Source organism: Amblyraja radiata, chromosome 15, assembly GCF_010909765.2.
Source record: "Amblyraja radiata isolate CabotCenter1 chromosome 15, sAmbRad1.1.pri, whole genome shotgun sequence".
Classification (NCBI taxonomy): domain Eukaryota; kingdom Metazoa; phylum Chordata; class Chondrichthyes; order Rajiformes; family Rajidae; genus Amblyraja; species Amblyraja radiata.
Window position 1 is genome coordinate 44,951,657 of NC_045970.1, and position 19,237 is coordinate 44,970,893.

The 19,237-nt window shown below is 48.3% G+C and overlaps 1 protein-coding gene across 39 annotated transcripts in view; it reads left to right on the forward strand.

The window, feature by feature from the left end:
* The window catches only part of ank3 (ankyrin 3), a 523,147-nt gene that overhangs the window by 487,164 nt on the left and 16,746 nt on the right, over positions 1–19,237 (forward strand). For 33 of the 39 annotated variants that reach the window (XM_033034307.1, XM_033034304.1, XM_033034328.1 and 30 more), the window contains 4 exons: positions 1,360–7,941; positions 9,831–9,905; positions 14,216–14,347; positions 18,081–18,224. In XM_033034307.1, coding sequence (XP_032890198.1) covers positions 1,360–7,941; positions 9,831–9,905; positions 14,216–14,347; positions 18,081–18,224 — 6,933 coding nt within the window. The remainder of the gene's footprint in view (positions 1–1,359; positions 7,942–9,830; positions 9,906–14,215; positions 14,348–18,080; positions 18,225–19,237) is intronic. The other 6 variants (XM_033034332.1, XM_033034333.1, XM_033034334.1 and 3 more) reach the window with 1 other exon arrangement.

A 19,237-nucleotide genomic window follows, 5' to 3' on the forward strand; every position in this document is an offset into this window, starting at 1 on the left:
ATCCCTTCTCAAACTTTCCTTCCCATTAATTCGGGAATCTTTTGTAACTTTTCCTGTACTCACTTCCCCTTCAACTACATCTTTATACTCCCAATTTGTCAATCCCTCCACCCCCCCCACTATTTAGTTTAAACCCACACGTGTTTAAAAGTCAAAGCCAGCAGAGATGATCAAGGAATGGAGGAGCCCACTACGGTTCATCGTTGGCTTTGAAGAAGGTGATGACCAGAAACGTTACCCATTCCTTTTCTCCAACGATGCTGACTGACCCGCTGAGTTAGTCCTGCTTTTTGTGTCTAATTGGAATATGATGTTGACCAGTTAATTAATAGTGACCTTTGATTTGGGAATGAAAGTATGCTCGGATGATCTCGCTTACTCTGTTTCAAACTAATCACTCGCATCAATTTGATGGGGTGGCAAGAGTTGGTTTGAATCTTAAGTGAAAGTCATCAACTCTTGAGAGTGAAGCTCTCCCTGGCTGCTGCCTTGGTCCATTGGCTTTGGATTTTGTTTCAAAATCTGAAATGTAACTTGAAGCCAACACTTCTTAATTCGGAGAGAGAGAAAGCGAGAGGCAGGGGGGACGACATAGTCTGGTCATTTTCAAACTGGTTGTGAGGCTGTAATTTTGAGAGGACTTTTAAATCGCACTGGTGCACAAGGAAGTCTTGACGACAGTCAGTGTTGGCGCTGTGTCACGTTGACTCACGACAGATGAGTTTATTGGCACCACTTCTGTTGCAGCAGAGTTTCCACGTCAAGTGACATCTACTGAATATTATTGTGGGTTTAAGACTAATTGATTCCTCTAATTCTTTTACCATTCACCATCAATTGATATTAGAGATAAGTTTCAATCGTAATAACGGTGAATAAGTTGAAATCGTTTTCCAAATTTCCCCCCTGGTGGCATGCATAGCAGAACTGGTAGATTTTGCTATTACACCAGTCAGTCGTATGGTGAAAAATACATCTCCTTTGTGTTTCACACCATTTGTTACATGTTTGTGTTTTGTTTGTCTTTTCGACCCCATTTTTTGTCGTTTCATTTCATTTTTCCGTATCGTTTCATTTGCCGCTTTGATTGCTTTGCCGTTCGTTGGCCGTCACGCATGTGAAGAGACGCAAATGAAAATATTTGTTTTTGAAGCAAGAATCACTGTTCTCACTGAATTTATCCTGCATCTTTTTAAACAATTTGTACTGTCTTCTGACTGTTTAACCAGGTTTACTGACTGATTTCTCTTTTTTTCTGGTCTCTCCGTTCCTTTAATTTGTCCTGTTTTTTAATTTTGGATTTTATTTTTGAAAATTCTTTATTCTTTGCATTTTGGATTTTATTTTGGAATTTTTAAGAAATCATTGAGCGAAGTACAGGAACCACCAGGACTGTTCCCACACCATACTCGTACAAGCCAGTCTTTTCAACAAGGCCCTTCCAGTCGTGGGCTACAGCCCCCATTTCAGTGGCTGGCCAAGCAAAGTCTGGGATCACCTCTCTTTCAAGTTCGACGTCCAACACGCCTACCGCCTCCCCACTAAAGTCAATTTGGTCTGTTTCTTCTGCTTCACCCATCAGATCAACCTTAGAAGCTTCCACCACTTCCTCAGTAAGATCCATGAGTGATTTAGCATCTCCAATTAGATCATTTAAATCCACATCTTCACCTATAAAAACTGTGGTGACGCAGACTCAGTACTCTGTTAAATCTTCCTCTGCTTTGATTTCTTCACCAGTGAAAGCGTCAGTAATGCCTGAATCTTCTGTAAAAGGACTAACCTCGTCATTGTTTTCCTCACGGCTGTCGCCAGCATCGACGGCAGGCTCGCTGCTGGAGAGATCGTCCATCACCATGACCCCACCAGCTTCCCCCAAGGCCACCATGAATATGTACTCCTCCACCTTGCCGTTCAAGTCCATAATCACCACCGCGCCCACGGCTCTGTCCTCCCCTTTGAAATCAATGTCGACGTCGGGGTCGTCTCTCGTTAAATCTGTTGTGGACGCAACCCAAGGATTGGCGCCCGTGTCCTTTTCTCCATCTAAGCTGGTCCCTTCGACGAACGGACAAGTCTCTGCTAACGGGTTGGCGTCGCCGATCAAGTATCCCTCGGCGGCGGCTTTCTTCAACAGCCAAGCGTCTGCTTCATCTCCCGAAAAGGCCCCGGCCGCCATTCTGGCCAACAACTGCGTCCCGGCTGTGCAGAACGCAGTGGAGAAGGCCCACGCAACCAGCAGCGGAGTCACGTTCGCTCCGCTGAAATCCTTTGCCTCACCAGCCCCCTCCAATTTCCAGACAATCAGATTGCCCTCCGCTGGCTCCTTGTACTCCATGCGGCCATCATCCGTGACCACGTCTGTGACCTCGCCGACTATCACCGTCCCTGTGTACTCTGTTGTCAATGTGTTATCCGAACCGCAGCTGAAAAGACTCTCTGAGACCACATCGTTAACCAAGTCAGCCGCTGCATTGTTATCTCCGATAAAATCCTTGACCACGGAGTCTCGAACACAAGCACAGTCTCACTTTACCAAGACTATGTCCCCGCTGAAGACCTCTTTGTTCCTTGCACCTTCCGCACTGAAGCTGTCATCTGCCTCCTCTCTGTCTTCAAGCCAGGAAATTTTGAAGGACGTGGCCGAGATGAAGGAGGACTTGATGAAGATGACGGCCATCCTGCAAACAGACTCGGCAAGCGACAAGGCCTTCCAGTCGGAAGCCTCTGCAAAAGGAGGGAAGAGCGAGGATGACAGCGAGGAGCCGTTCAAGCTTGTGGAGAAGGTGAAGGAAGACCTGGTGAAAGTCAGCGAGATCCTTCAGAAGGACGGGCTGACGGAGAATAAGAATGGCGTTAAAGTAGCTCGGAAGAATGGGGAGCTTTCGGGTGAAGGCGAATGGGTTATGTTCGACTGTGATGACATTGAGGAGGCAAAGCAGAAGGCGAACAAACACTTTGGCACTTTTGTCCCAATGAAAGTAAAGCACGGCGGAGAGAAGGACTTCAGTTTGGCGAGAGTAGTTGACTATTTGACGAACGATCTTGGAATTGACACGCTGGGAAAGATGAGCGATAGTAAATATCGCCAAGCTGATATCAATAAGGAAGGGGAAGACAAGATGTTCTCCAAGAGGGCTCATAAGCCAACAATGCCTTTGCCAGAACATAAACTGAAGATGCCTCCACCTTCCATGCGATCATCCGCTTCAGAAAAAGAACTGAGCAAACTTGCCGACGCCTTGATGGCAACAGAAGCTATTCTGGAGTCACCCGATGATTTTTCTCAACACGATCAGGACAAGAGTCCTCTGTCAGACAGTGGGTTTGAGACCAGGAGTGAAAAGACCCCTTCTGCCCCTCAAAGTGCAGAGAGCACTGGGCCCAAGCCTCTCTTCCACGATGTCCCCATACCTCCAGTCATTACAGAAACTCGTACAGAGGTGGTCCGTGTGATCAGAAGCTACGAGCCTTCGTTGGAGGAAATGCAGGAATCTAAAATCGAAGGGTTGACTCCTTTGCAAAATGTCGACATGTTCTCCGAAGTGGAGGATAAACCGATTGGGTCCATCAAAGACAAGATGAAAGCTTTCCAGATTAAAATGAAATCTGAGGACGAGGACAGTAAGTGCCTGAAGAGCAAAGAAGTGCGCGTTAAGGAAGAGACTCAGATCACGACCACCACGAGAATGGTTTACCACTCGCCCCCCTGCATTGAAAGCAAAGCAAGTGAAAGGATCGAAGAAACCATGTCTGTTCGCGACATTATGAAGGCTTTTCAATCGGGCCGCGACCCTTCCAAAGAATTGGCCGGCCTGTTTGAGCACAAGTCGACATCGGCCTCTCCAGAGTGCAGCAAGGCTGGGGAAGCAATGTCGTGTTACCGTGACAAAGACTCCAACTTCAAACCAAAGGTGGAACGCACGTTTGAGTTTCATATTGAAAAGGGGAATAAAGTGGACCCTACCGAGGTCATTATAAGGGAGACAAAAAAGCACCCGGAGAGGGAACTGTATGTTTATCAGAGAGATTTTCTGGGGGAGAGCGAGGCCAAAGTGTTACCCGACAGGTTTGATGCTGGTCAGGATGAGCAGGCTCAGCGGGAAGACGAGGAGCTGACGGCCGAAGAGTCTCTTCCATCCTGCATGGAGTCGTCGCGAGTGAACACGCCCGTGTCGCAGGATGACGAGAGCCGGCCCAGCTCGGCGCAGCTCATCTCCGACGACTCGTACAAGGCGCTCAAGCTGCTGACACAGCAGTCCGTCGAGTACCACGACGACGAGTACTTGGAGCTGAGGGGCGAGTCGTACCGGTTCGCGGAGAAGATGCTGCTCTCCGAGAAAATGGACGTCTCCGACACCGAGGAATCGGTCGCCGAGGCGCCTCAGGCCTTCTGCCTGGGCTCGCAGGCGATCGGCAATTACCAGAGGCTGGCCGAGGCTTCGCCGGAGAAGGAGCTCGCCAGGCTGCACAGAATGATACCGGACGGCGCCGAGCACGACGGACGTTTCGAGAAGGTGGCAGTGCTGCACTACCCTTCCGAACCCGGCAGCCCGAAGCACGCCGTGTGGATGCGCTTCAGCGAGGACAGGCCGGAGGGTGGCAGGGAAAAGCTCACCTACGAGGACCGGGTGGACCGGACGGTTAAAGAGGCGGAGGAGAAGCTGACCGAGGTGTCTCAGTTCTTCCGGGACAAGACGGAGAAGCTGAACGACGAGCTGCAGTCGCCCGAGAAGAAGCCGCGCAAGCGGGAGGGGGCGCAGAGCCCCCACTCGGGGTACAGCTCCCCCAGCAGCAGCCCGGAGAAGCTGAGACATGCCGAGGTGACGGCTGCCGACGAGTGGCTCCAGGAGAGGCAGGGCGAGCAGTACCTGCGCCGGTACTCCGTCCGCGGCTCCGAGGAGAGGAGGGCGGCCATGGACTCCGCCCAGAGGACTCACGCGGCCCTCGCGGATGACCCGAGGCACCAGGCCAAGCATGGCGAAGATCCGTCGCAGCCGCCGTTTCACCTGAAGCAAACCGGCAAGCACGAAACGGCCTGCGCCAAACCCGAGGCGGCCGCGAACCAGAAAAGCCGCGAGTCATCGTCGCCGCGATGCTCCTACCCGCAGGACCACCAGGCCGACAGCAGGTTGAGGAAAATGGCGGCTCCTTGCTCCGCCACCCAGCTGGACGATGAGGAGAGGCCGAACTTTGCGGAAAGAAACCTGCCGGAAGCGCTGCTGAACGGGTCTGTGAAAAGGCTGCATGAAAGCAAGCTGCCCATCTACCAGTTCTCCTTGAAGGAAATCAACCAGAAGAAGCTGGAGTATGCGGCAGAAGGGGCCATTTCCACGGCAAAGGAAGTGCACACCAGTAAATTCAAGGACTTGAGTGGTCTCGGAGGTCTGAGCATCGGGACAGAGCCTGTAACGTCTACCACGGTGCCTCAGAAGGCGGTGGAAGTCGCGCCCCATGCAGGTGTTTCTCAGTCCGTGGCCACGGCCCCAAAGCAGCTGGTGTTCGGGGCAAAAGGCACGGCTCGGATTTCTGAAATTAACCCGCCGTCGAAGAATGAGCCTGAATCGCACGCCAGGTCGGACAAGGAGAGGAAGGTGTACAGAACCTGGGAAAACTGTGGGAATTCAAACCGTAAATCACACAAGGACAAGCTGACCCACGTTCTTGTCCATGACAACCTGAAAGAGGGTGAGGCCGCTCAAGCTGAGGGGCAGACGAGGGAGAAGGTTGACCCCGCTTCGGAGAAGGAGCACCTTCCAAGCAGCGGCCATTCGGCGAAGAAGGTTCAGGGCGCCCCGGTGAGCTCTCCGTCCAGGAAGGCTGGTTGCACGGAGCGAGCTCCGGGGGGCGGTGAGAGATCTGGTGAGCAGGCGCGAGCGAAGGGCGTGAGGAAAGAGAACCCGAGCCCATCGCAGATTCCAGTCCGAGTTCCAGAAGAGAGGCCCAAACCAATGTCAAAGATGCAAGACTGCAACGGTGTTCAGGTGAAATTGCGTAAGAATGATGCGGTGACTAATCTGCCCAACGCAACGCTTGGCAGGACCAAAAAGGGTCAACAGGTTTATCAAGTATCAGAGACCATCATCCAGACCAAAGGCTCCAGGGACAGTCGGTCCAACAGGCTTGGGGATAGCGTGGACCCAGGCAGTTACCGGGAAGAGCTGGAAACCTCCCCCATCAAATCTCCCGACTCTCTGGAGTTTAGCCCCGTGAAAGATTCTTCGCTGAGAGAGTTCTTTGATCAGAGCCCGGTCGAGTGTTTGGGGAAAGCAGCGCCCTTGGCGAGCATCGAAGGATTTAAGGAGATAAAGTCCTTGCCCGTATACGTCAACGTTGTTCAAATGGGGAAACACTGCGAGAAAGAACCTTCAGGCCCGCACCAAGTCAACGTTAAACGGATAATCAGTCAGGAAAGTAGGACTGTGCAGGAGACGCGGGGCACCTTTTACACGGTTCGCCAGCATAAGCCATCGCCTTCCCCTCAGGGCAGTCCAGAGGATGACACCTTGGAACAGGTATCGCTGATAGAGAGTTCTGGTAGAAGCCCCGTGACACCTGAAACGCCCAGTTCTGAGGAAGTCAGCTACGAACTAGCTTCCCAGGTGCCAACCATGCACGGAAAACCAAGTCCCATCCCTGAGGTTTCCGAGGAGGAGTCGGAGGAGGAGGAAGAAGAGCTGGTCAGAGTGGGCTCTGTTAAAGAAGTGAGCGGCTTCGCGAGACCCTTGAGGCCGAGTGAACTGGAGGGGAATGATAAGCGGCAGAAGGAAAACCGCGTGGCCTACATCGAGTTTCCCCCGCCCCCTCCCATCAGCACCTTGGACACGGAGGTTCCCAGCATCAGGAAAAAGGAATACTGTCCCAAGGCCAAGGATGGGCTGGGCATGACCGAGCTGAGCTTGCAGGAGATGCACGATAAGCATTTCATGGCCGAGCCGGTCATCCGAGTCCAGCCACCTTCCCCCATCCCTCCCGGGGCCAACGACAGTGACTCCAGCAGCGATGAGTCCATCTTCCAGCCGGCCCCGCTGAAAAAGTATATGTTCAAACTCCAGGACGACTCCGCACACCCGGCCGGCCCGCCGAGGCCCAAAGCCCAAGAGCAGCGCGGCAAAGACAACGATCCCCAGGACAGCGACGAGGACTTTGCCCTGGACGGCACTTCCGACGCGGACGAGGTTCCCGACGGCGACAACGACCAGTCGGTCACCGAGTGCTCCATAGCAACGACTGCCGAGTTCTCCCATGATACCGACGCCACCGAGGTCGATTCGCTCGATGGATACGACCTGCAGGATGAAGATGATGGCCTGACTGAAACTGACTCTAAAACCTTGAATCAGGGGCTAGAAACCAAGATGGATGTTTGGGTCACGGAAGGGATATTGAAGCAGGGGGATCGTTGCTATAGCCAGGGTAAACTTGCAGTCATTGAGGAAGAAGGAAAGGTAGGCGCTGAAGAAGAAACACCCTTGCAGTCTAAAGCTCAGACGTCTGAAAAGACAGGCGAAGGGAAAACTGATGGTAAACCAGGACCTGAGATCTTCACTTTGGAAGGCAGGCATCCTGACAGAAACCGGTTTAATGATACGTATTTTAGTTACAAACTAGAGGAAGAATTGGCAACCCAGTTTAAAACTGTTGCCACCAAGGGCCTTGACTTTGATCCATGGTCTAATGGCCGAGGGGACGATGAAGTCTTTGAAGCTAGGTTGAGAGAGGATGAGCAAAAAGCCTATGGCTTAGCGGTAGAGGACAGGTCCCAGGCGACAACACCAGATACGACCCCAGCCAGAACCCCGACAGATGAGAGCACTCCAAGTAGTGAGCCTAACCCCTTCCCATTTCATGAAGGGAAGATGTTTGAGATGACTCGCAGTGGTGCAATTGACATGAGCAAGAGGGATTTTGTTGAAGAAAGGCTCCAATTTTTCCAAATTGGTGAGCATACCGCTGAAGGGAAGTCAGGGGACAAGGGGGAGAGGGGTAAAAACGCACTTGTAGTCTCGGCACTGCCTCAGTCAGGGGAAAACGCAGCTGAGGCATCACTCGAGGCACCGCAGGGTGATCACGAGAAGGTCCAGGCTAACGGAGGTGGCCTGGAGTCAGTATCCAGCAGCAACGCAGCGGACAGATCCTCAACCGCCACGGCTGCAAAAGTTGATCCGAAGTCACGCACGCCAATTAAAATGGGAATCTCCGCCTCGACCATGACGCTGAAGAAAGATACGGGTGCAACTGAGATGGTTGAAGTTAAAGCTGATACTGTGCTGTTAGATTATCAGATGACGGAGCATACAGTGCTAGAAGTAGCTGCAGTTGAGACTAGACCAACGAGTCAGGAATGTATTATAGAAAACTTCAGATCCGATTTGCCCGTAAACTATAATAAAGACAAGTTTGATGCCCCAACCCCAGATGCTGACTGCACTCAGGGTGTTAGTCAGTCTGAAGCCAAGGCGACCATTGAACCAGCTGTCCAAACCGAAGAGAAAAATCTCGGTTCATTGACATCCCCAACGGCCGATGTAGTAAGACCAGTCAAGCTGGCCGCTGAGCCAGCAAGAAAGCCCAAATCGAGACTTCCGGTAAAAACAAACAGTGCCCCCTTGACAATTTCTCATACAGAACAGAAAACGACAACCTGCAAGATGAAGCAGGTTAGGAAGAGCGAGTTAAAGCCAAAAGCAGGTCCTCCCAAACAATTTGACACCAAGTCTAGAATCCCTATGAAAAATAGTGACAAAACTCATTTGCCCTCGCTGACAGTCTCCCAGCCCAGTTTAGAGCAGGATCAGGTAGTGAAAGTAAAGTCTAAGCAATCTCATTCCAGATTGCCAGTTAAGGTAAGAGCCAGCACTACCACAAATGTATCGAGAGAGAGAGCAGGCAAGGGACAACCGAGTGAGGGTTGTAAACATTCATTTGGATATTTTAAAGGGAATAGCGGTGAGGCAGTAACACTTGCGGATCGACGCGCCAACGAAGAGAAAAGGGGTCAGACAGAGATCTCTGATGAAGACGGCGCGCGGAGAAATACATCCCTCTCTGAAGCCGGCGTACCTCCCACTGCATCGAGGTCTCCTAGAGATATGAGACCAGAGGCAGCACCTTTAAAATCAAAGGTTGAAAAGGTCTACAGTGAGACAAGGAGCAGTAAAAGGACTGGTGGGGAGGAAAGCAGTCAGGTTTCTGGGCCTCGAGGGGCTCGCATCGCGGAGATCAAGCCTAGTTTGTAAAACTTTCGACTTGTTGATCTTTAGTGCATGACTATCTGTGATTGCCTGTGGCGTGACTTATCCTTAGCTGCCATGTCGTCATTGTCGTTGTTTGTGTCGTCTCGTATTCCCCCCTCCCCAGCCCCCACCCCCATCCCCAATCCCCACCCACCCCCGTTCTCTCCAGTGTCATCCCGGTAGTTTTCTCTTAGTAAAGCATGCCGACCAGCGTGAAGCAGAGAGCTGTAGGCCGCATCCTCTCTGTGGTGCCACAATTCTCTGTGTCAGACAAGAATCAGTGTGACACTTCCACGAGAACTTTTATAAAACTTGTATACGGTATTTGTATACCTCCAGTTACACAACATTACAGAAGTTCTTCAGCATGTTCAAATTCATATTTGTTACTACACTCTGATTTTACATACATTTTTTTTCTACATTCAGCTGAATTTGGACCTTATTAACGATCGCGGTAGGATTTACACTTGTGCAGACCACTAGGTCGTGTTTATTTCATTTATATGGGCACGAGTAGATTTCTGACCTCAATTTGGATGTTAGGTACGTTACTTGGAATGTTGGCCTAATTCGTTGTTTTAAAAACTGCAGGCCCTCAAAGCCCATGCGAACGGACCGATATAAGGACAGCCATAGTAGCAGATCATCTGGGACTGAGCTGGACAGGTAAGATGTACTGGTTATCTTGTGATTCCCACACGAAGACAGGGAACCTTGAATGAATTGTCACATCCAAACCCATGTTGGAAATCATTAAACAGACACAAAAAGCTGGAGTAACTCAGCGGGTCGGGCAGCATCTCTGGAGATGGGCACAAAAAGCTGGAGTAACTCAGCGGGTCGGGCAGCATCTCTGGAGTAAAGGAATAGGTGAGGTTTCTGGTCGAAACCCTTCTTCAGACTGAGAGTGGGGAGAGGGAAACAAGAGATATGAAAAGGCTTTCTGCTGAGTGCTCTAGATTTCTGTTACATCCTAAAGACGTGCTGGTGGATAAGATAATTGGTTACCATCATGGAACTGCGCCAGTGCTGGCTTGATCGGCTAAATAATGATGCTCCACAGTTTTGTAGCATTAGACAGTGTGGATACAGGCCCTGTGGCCCAACTCATCCACATTAACCAAGATGCCTATCAAGGCAAATCCCATTTGCCGGCAATGGGCCCTCTTAATCTTTCCTATCCATGTTTCTGGCCAAATCGCTCTTTAAACACTGATTGTATCCTCTCTACCATCTCCCCTGTCAGCTGACAGCCAAGTACCTTCCACATTCTGTATGGGAAAAAAACTCAGATCCCCTTTAAATCTTTCCCCCTCATTTTGAACCTATGCTCTTTAGACACCCAGACACTGGGATAAAGACTTGAACCCCTTCCCCTCTCTATGCCATTTCTGTGCCAGAAGGAACTATGAGAATGGTTGCAAAGTTCATCTTCCAATCAACCTTTGCAATTTCAAATGTAACCGGTGTGAATTGTTTAAAAGATATTTTAATAATGTTGCGGATTAGTTTAGTCTAGTTTAGAGATACAGTGAGGAAACAGGCCCTTTGGCCCACCAAGTCCGCACCAACCAGCGATCACCCCATACACTAACACTGTCCTACATACTAGGGACAATTTACAATTTTAACCCACGAATCTGCATGTCTTTGGAGTGTGGGAGGAAACCAGGGCACCCAGGGAAAATCCACGCGGTCACAGGGAGAACGTACAAACTCCGTACAGACAGTACCCGCAGCCAGGATCGAACACGGATCTCTGGCGCTGTAAGGCAGTAACTCTACCGCTGCGCCACCGTGCCGCCCTTAGCATCATTAAAGTTGGCAAATGTTAATTGCCTTTCGACCATTGTCATTTATCCAGTGTGTCTACAGAGCAGTAAGCTGATTGTAAATGTAGCCCAGATATTGAAATGTGTTTCTCTGACAGGGAGCGTCTGGGAAAGGCTTCCTGCTTCAGCCAGGAATACTGTGACTTGCATGCCATCTGCTGGCAGTTTATCTGTACCACAGGGCAGGCGAGCACTGCCAACAACAAACAGGCTTCACTCCCATTTTGAGCAATATTAGTCAATGACTAAATGGCTAATGCCTATTTGGTGAATAAGCGACTCATGGCTAACAATGAACTATTCTACATTTCCCTTGATCCACATCCCGTTTGATGTCTCGTTTTCAAACCTTACACTTCCTTATCTCTGTGTCTTCTTCTCCCCTGACATTCAATCTGAAGAAGGGTCTCGACACAAAACGTCACCCGTTCCTTCTATCCAGAGATGCTGCCTGTCCCGCTGAGTTACTCCAGCATTTTGTGTCCATCTTCAAAGAAAGCAATATGTTCAGAGTTATGAAATTTATCGAGTTGTTAAGAGTTATTAAGTTTTTAGTTACTACACTTGATTGCAGTGTGTTTGTTGCTGAAATCATGGGGAGGTTTAATGAGTTCTAATAATTTGTGTGTTTAGTTTAGCTTAGAGATACAGTGTGTCAGGCCCGTAGGCCCACTGAGTCCGGGCCGACCAGTGATTCCAGCACATTAGCACTATCCTGCACACACTAGGCTCAATTTACAATTTTACCTAAGCCAATTAGCCTACAAACTTGTACATCTTTGGAGTATGGGAGGAAACCGGAGTACCCAGAGAAAGCCCATGCAGGTCATGGTGAGAACGTACAAACTCCATACAGTCAGCATCCCGTACTCAGGATCGAACCCGGGTCTCTGGTGCTGAGGCAGCTACTCTACCAATGTGCCACCCCATGAAAGTTCACATTTTTCTCTTAATATGACAAAAGCTAATGGGTGAAATGATGGAGCTTTTGAATATTATGAATATATTTGATACCCAAGGAGACTTAAAATAGAAATGTTCCCGAGGTGGATGAGTCCAAGAATAGAACTCATAGAATAAGATATTCTCGAGCATATAACAAGAAATTTGTAAATTGAGTCTGTGGCAAGAAGATGGAATACAGTGGCACGGAGTTAAGGAGAATTGCATCAATACCTTTTGGGGGGAAATCTGATAGAGTATATAAGAAGAGAAGAAATGGTCACAAAAGCACACATTTTAAAGGATGAATTGGAAAAAAGTAAGAGAATGCTCGAGCAGAATAACAACTCGCATAGACCATTTGGGTCGGTGATTTGTTAGTGAGAATTCTGCAGACTATGGAAAGTTTGTCAATGTACAAAGCCCTAATGTTACAGTGTAAACCCCAATCCCCACATTGTGGCATTTCAGGTTACAGAAATTTGCCCTCACAGAATCAACTCATCACTGTCAAAAAAAAATTGATATCCAGATTAAAAATTTGCTCTGTAGGAATTTACGTGAGAAGGAGAAATTAATACAAAATGTACACAGATAATTCAACTAGTGTACTAAGGACAATAATTGCAGGCTGCGAGAAGGCACTTACGAGATTTCCTTTGGAAACTGACAAGGCAACATCTTCGGTGGATACTTATACATTGATTCTGTAATCGAACACTGTGACATTCACTTCTGGTTAATTAAAAAAAATAAGCCTTCCTTTCCTGAAATGAATGATTGAATACTTTATTGTCACATGTGACAAGTCACAGTGAAATTATTTGTTTTGCATATCCAAGGTATGTAAAGAGTAGCCACATAAAGAGTGTCGACAAAGTTGCAAAGTACCCCAAACCAGGTCCTCCTTTGTTCTTCCCTCCCCCTCCCTTACGGCGGTAGCCCCATGCCGGGTCCTCCTTTGTTCCCAGCCGCACGTCCTCCCATCCCTCCTCCTCTGTCCTGCTATACAATCGGATTTCCTTTGGCTATAGAATGCACCCCTTGGGGGCATTACTGTTGAGAGGAAAAACTCCTGTAGGAACGTACCTCCGCTTAAACATGGGATTAAATGGGAGGAAAGGTTTTATGAAACAGAAAATTGCAGCCCACTGTGGTTTTCTAAGAAAGTGAGCCCTCCATAATGTGGCAGAAGTCTGTATATCTACCCTGTCAGCATAACTCATTGTAAACCTCTCCCTGCTGAATCGGAAGGAGAATCATATAATCATGCAATTTTCTCAGATACATTCCCATGAGGTCCCACTGCCACAATGCAGCCCTTGGGATCTTTTAAAATGCTTTGATTCTCTAAAATATTGCCCAGTTCATTTTTTTTTCTGTGCCCCGCAGATATTTTATTATTGATGGGCTTTATACAGAAGTGACTGAAGATTAACAGTGAATACATTTCCCTTTTGTTCTGCATTCATCTTTAGATTCTCCTGTTACATTTTCAGGTCTTCCTCACCTTCAGGTTGACTTTGAATGCAGCTGTGACAGGTTCTAAGCAACTTGAATAAAGGCCACACAGCCCCAGTGTGGGATGGGGTGAGAGTTATGGGGAAATAGAAAATTCAAGTAAGAGTGGTTTCTTCGGCATTTAAAGATAAGTGAGGGAGGAGACCAGAGACCAGCAGCAGTAGAGTTGCCGCCTCACAACGCCAGGGACCCGTGTTCGATCTTCACCATGATGCTGTCTGTGCGAGTTTGTACATTCTCCCTCTGACACCGCCCGTATGGGTTTTCTCCAGGTGCTCTGGTTTCCTCCCACACTCCAAAGACGTACTGATTTGTAGGTTAATTAATTGGCTTCAGTAAAAATTGTAAATTGTCCTTGGTGTGTCGGATAGTGCTGGTGTGATTGCTGGTCGCCGCTGACTTGGTGTGCCAGGGCACCAATTTCCGCACTATATCTCTCAAGTGAATCTCCAACAGGAGTGCTGTGATGGGTTGTGCAGTTTAACCAGCACAGGCAGAAAATTAAAATTATAGGAATAAGCCTTGCAATGATTTTACTTTTTATGTGTGTCTGCATTTAATAAGAGCAGGATTTACATTGCCGCCTTGCATGAACTCAACATTTGACTTGTAGACAATAGCTGTGTCGCAACAAGGGAAATTAGAAAATAATGTTTTGTTTTGCATCTATTTGTCTTCCAGAACTGGCAAGGGAATTGAATTTCTCTGTTGATGACATCAATCAGATTCGGGTTGAAAATCCAAACTCTTTAACTACTCAGAGCTTCATACTGTTAAAGAAATGGATTGTGCGAGATGGAAAAAGTGCTACAAGTGAGTTCAAAGGATGACGTGTTGGGCTGGAACTTGTTGGAATTGTGCTGGCATTTCTCTGCATAACTGTCGCCACGTTTGGGATGCCTGCACAGATTCCAAAGCCTCATACTTGCTGGCCATTCTGAGCTGGCAAAGTCCCAACTGCACAAGGAAGTTGGGGCAGAGCACAAATTTGCAGCAATTCCCAGTACTTACACTGGGGGCTCTGCTGAGTTAATTGAGACACGATGAACTGCAAAAGCTGGGATCTTGCGCAAAAAAGCAAACTTCTGGAGGAACTTGGTCATAGTCATACAGCGTAGAAACAGGCCCTTCGGCCCAACTTGCCCACACCGGCCAACATGCCCCAGCTACACTAATCCCACCTGCCTGCATTTTGGCCCATATCCCTCCAAACCTGTCCTATCCATATACCTGCCTAACTGTTTCTTAAACGTTGGGATGGTCCCTGCCTCAACTACCTCCTCTGGCAGCTCGTTCTATACACCCACCACCCTTTGTGTGAAAAAGTTCTCCTTCAGATTCCTATTAAATCTTTTTACCTTAAACCTATGTCCTCTGATCCTCGATTCCCCAACTCTGGGCAAGAGACTGTGCATCTACTCGATCTATACCTCTAATGATTTTATACACATCTAAAAGATCACCCCTCATCCTCCTGCGCTCCAAGGAATAGAATCCCAGCGTAGTCAACCTCCCCCTACAGCTCAGACCCTCATGTCCTGGCAACATCCTCGTAAAAGAAATGTGCTGTCTTGCCAAAGTAAAGGAAATTGATTCTTTTCCACTACCTTCACTGTGATCCCACCACCAGCCACATCTTCCCGAACCCATCCCTTTCCACTTTCTGAAGAAACCACTCCACAACTCTTTGGTTTGTTCATCACTTCCCCCTGCAACTGTAAATTGCTTGTTCTAAGCTTCCCCCCTCCCCCAAGTCTAGTTTCAGTCAAAAACCAGTGAATCAAGCACTTGCGCAACTAATCTTTATTTTGACAAAACACAATTACAGTTCAACCACTGTACCTAACCCACTGCGGGTTCGATCCTCGTATCTGCCTGATCAAGCCCTCTAGGCCTTGCTCAAACAGACACTCCAGAAGGTCACGCAGTCCTAAGCACTCTCCCAGCAGATCGACGCAGCACCTCGTGGTAGCTGACTTTTGCGAACCTTGCAATATTTGTCCTGATCTGCAAGAAAACCAGACAAGGCTCAATACCTCATCCAATCAACATTCAGTAACATAAAGCTTTGCAACATTATTTACAATTATTTACAAGGTGTATGTCTGGTTTGCAGTCATCCAATCCATTCTATGCATTTTGCACCTAATTGACAGGGTCTGCAGAGGTTCCCATTCCTGTAGCTTGGATCTGTGCTCTAGACAGACTGGCACCACTGAAGCTTGTTCCAGTTCCACAGTGAGCACTTTCAAATTGACCATTTTAACTTCCCTTCCCTTTCCCACAAGGACCTTTCCGTCCTTGGCCTCCTCCATTGCCACAGTGATGTCAAATGCAAACTGGAGAACATTGCCTCGTATTCCGCTTGGATGAAAACTGAATTTGCCAATTTGAGTAATACCGCCTAACCCCCCCACCCCCCTCCCCCACTTTCCCTTTCCACCTCCCACACACCCCTGTGCACTCCCATCTCACCCACTATCTTCACCCCCTACACTACTCTCCCCTCCAAGTCCCATATGTTCCTCCCTCTGCCTTTACATTTCACTTCTCCTCGTCTCTCCCTTTTCACCTCTACCCTTTGTCACTATCTCCACCCATCTGCGAATCACCACCCCCTCACTTTTCCGGCCTTCTCCCCCCCCCACCCCCCCAATCAGAAGGGCCACAACCCGAAGTGTCACTTATCCACTCCCTCCACAGATGCTACCTGACCCGCTGAGTTCCTCCAGCACTTTCTTCCCTTCAGGTTTAACATGGCACAGCAAAGAAAAAGGAAGTGCTGGAGGAACTCAGTGCAGCAGGTTACATCTGGTGCTGAAACAACAAGTCCTTTCATTTCAGTGTGAAGGGAGGATTGCAAGGAACCCCGCATTAGGCCATTTACACATTTTTTACATGAATTGTGTCTAGTTACTTTCTAATAAGTTTCAATTTGGAGAAAAAAACATAATTTTAATTCAATTTAAAAACTAGTGTATGGTAGTCTTTTTAATAGCTTCAATTTTTTAAACTTTTGGATCTGAAAAGTTCAGGTTTTTGACAACGGGCAACAGTTTAGTTTGGTTTAGAGATACAGCGCGGAAACAAGCCCTTTGGCCCACCAAGTCCGCACCCGACCAGTGATCCCCGCCCATTAACACGATCCCACCCACACTGGGGACAATTTACATTCATACCAAGCCAAATTAACCATTCAACCTTGTACGTCTTTGGAGTGTGGGAGGAAACCGAAGATGTCGGAGAAACTCCACGCAGTTACGGGGAGAACGTACAAACTCCGTACAGACAGCACCCGTAGTCGGGATTGAACCCGGATCTCTGGTGCTGTAAGGCAGCAACTCTACCACTGCGCCACCATGCCGCCCAGTGACAAGAGTGCAACAGTGGGGACGTTACTTCACTTGCTGTCGGTTTATTTTGTGGGTGGAACTTAGGTTGGCGCCTGTATGTGGCTACGTTATGTTGTGCCAGACCTATCTGCTGGCCAGAGTCCCAACACTGATGCTAGGGCCAGTACTTTAGGAGCAGCTTAATGACAGTGAATCTGCAAAGGATGATAACACAGATTGTATATTCTGTCCCTTAAGTCTTGTGCAGGGGATTAACTATTGATGTTCACATTTATAATGCAGACAGTCTATGTAACCTGATCACAATTATACCTTCAGCTAAAATGTGTAGAAAGGAACTGCAGATGCTGGTGTACACCAAAGATAGACACAGAATGCTGGAGTAAATCAGCGGGTCAGGCAGCATCTCTGGGGGGGAAAAAGAATGGGTGGCATTTCTTCGGGTCTAACTTTCACCGTAAATTTAGAGATATATGGTGTGGAAACAGGCCCTTCGGCCCACTGAGTCCGTGACGACCAGCGATCCCCGCACACTAAAGCTATCCTCACACTAGGGACAATTTTGCATTTCACCTACAAACCTGTACGTCTTTGGAGTGTGGGAGAGACCGGAGGTCTCGGAGAAAACCCACGCAGTTAGCCAGGATCGAACCCGGGTCTCTGGCGCTGTAAGGCAGTAACCCTAACACTGTCGCCGTACGTCACCATGCTTCCCCACCGCACTGGTCAAGAATGGCATTGTAGAAGATTAATTTTCAGGCAACAGAAGCTATTTTAGATAATGAGAATACAAACAGTTTTGCCCTGTGAAGAGGTGCAGGTCCAGAACAAGGGGTGAAACTCTGGAATTCTCTGCCACAGAATGTAGTTGAGGCCAGTTCATTGGCTATATTTAAGAGGGAGTTAGATGTGGCCCTTGTGGCTAAAGGGATCAGGGGGTATGGAGAGAAGGCAGGTACAGGATGCTGAGTTGGATGATCAGCCATGATCATATTGAGTGGCGGTGCAGGCTCGACGGGCCGAATGGCCTACTCCTGCACCTATTTTCTATATTTCTATGTTGTGGCAACCTCTTCGGTACAAAGATGCCAACCTTTGCAAAACGGTTAGCTGTTTAAAAAAAGGCACTGTTGGTTCTGTCTGAGTGTTTTGCTTCATGATATGCAGTCAACATATTTTTCCTCTTTCTGCAGCTGATACCTTAAGTGGAATCCTCAAAAAGATTAATCGAATGGACATTGTCACCTTACTGGAAGGCCCAATATTTGACTATGGTAATGTTTCTGGCACAAGAAGTTTTGCTGATGATAGCTGCGTGTTCCTGGATCAATCCGATGGTAACTTCACATTCTTTACTCTTCTGTTTGAGGGGTGATGGTCCACTGAATTACTGCAAAGAATTGATCAATTCATTTATCTTTATTCTGTACATTTTTTTTTGTGTGTTTGACAATAACCAGATCTTAGTCTGTTTTAAGTTCATTTAGTTTTTAGTTTAGAGATAAAGTGCGGAAACAGGCCCTTCGGCCCACGGAGTCCGCACCGACTAGCGATCCCCGCACATTAACAGCACCCTACACACACTAGGGCCAATTTTACATTTACACCCCAAGCCAATTAACCTACAAACCTGTACGACTTTGGAGTGTGGGAGGAAACCGATGATCTCGGAGAAAACCCACGCAGGTCACGGGGTGAAACGTACAAATTCCATACAGACTCAACCGTAGTCAGGATTGAACCCGGGTCTCTGGCGCTGAGAGCAGTAGCTCCACCACTATGCCACTATGCCACCATGCTGCCCAAGTGCAAATTGATGCAGGATCTTAATAGATTAAACCTCCATTAATGTTTTGAATCTAGAAAGGTTACTCATTAACACAATTCCGTGCCATGGATTAGATCGTGCTGGCGGTACAGCTGAGTCTGAAGAAGGGTCTCGACCCGAAATGTCACCCATTCCTCCTCGCCAGAGATGCTGCCTGTCACGCTGAGTTACTCCAGCTTTTTGTGTCTACCTATGGCTGGTAGATATGTTTAGTTGGAGTTCGGATGCGGATGACAGAGTGTTCTGCCAGAGTTTCCAACCATTCAATTTGTGAATGCGGGTACGTTGCAGGCACCAACTCTATACCTATGCTGCTTGGTATGCACTTGTCAGAAGTGCAGAAGCCCGGCCAGATCAAATAAGTGACCTTGCATTGTAGTTTATTTTCTTCTGTTTAAGTTTTCTAGCGATTGTTTTGCACAGATGCTGCTTTGCAGTTGTAGCCACTTCTTTGTCACTCATCCTCTCTGAACCTGCTGGCACTTCTCCTCCGCCGCCAACATTCTGCTCTTCTCTCTGCCG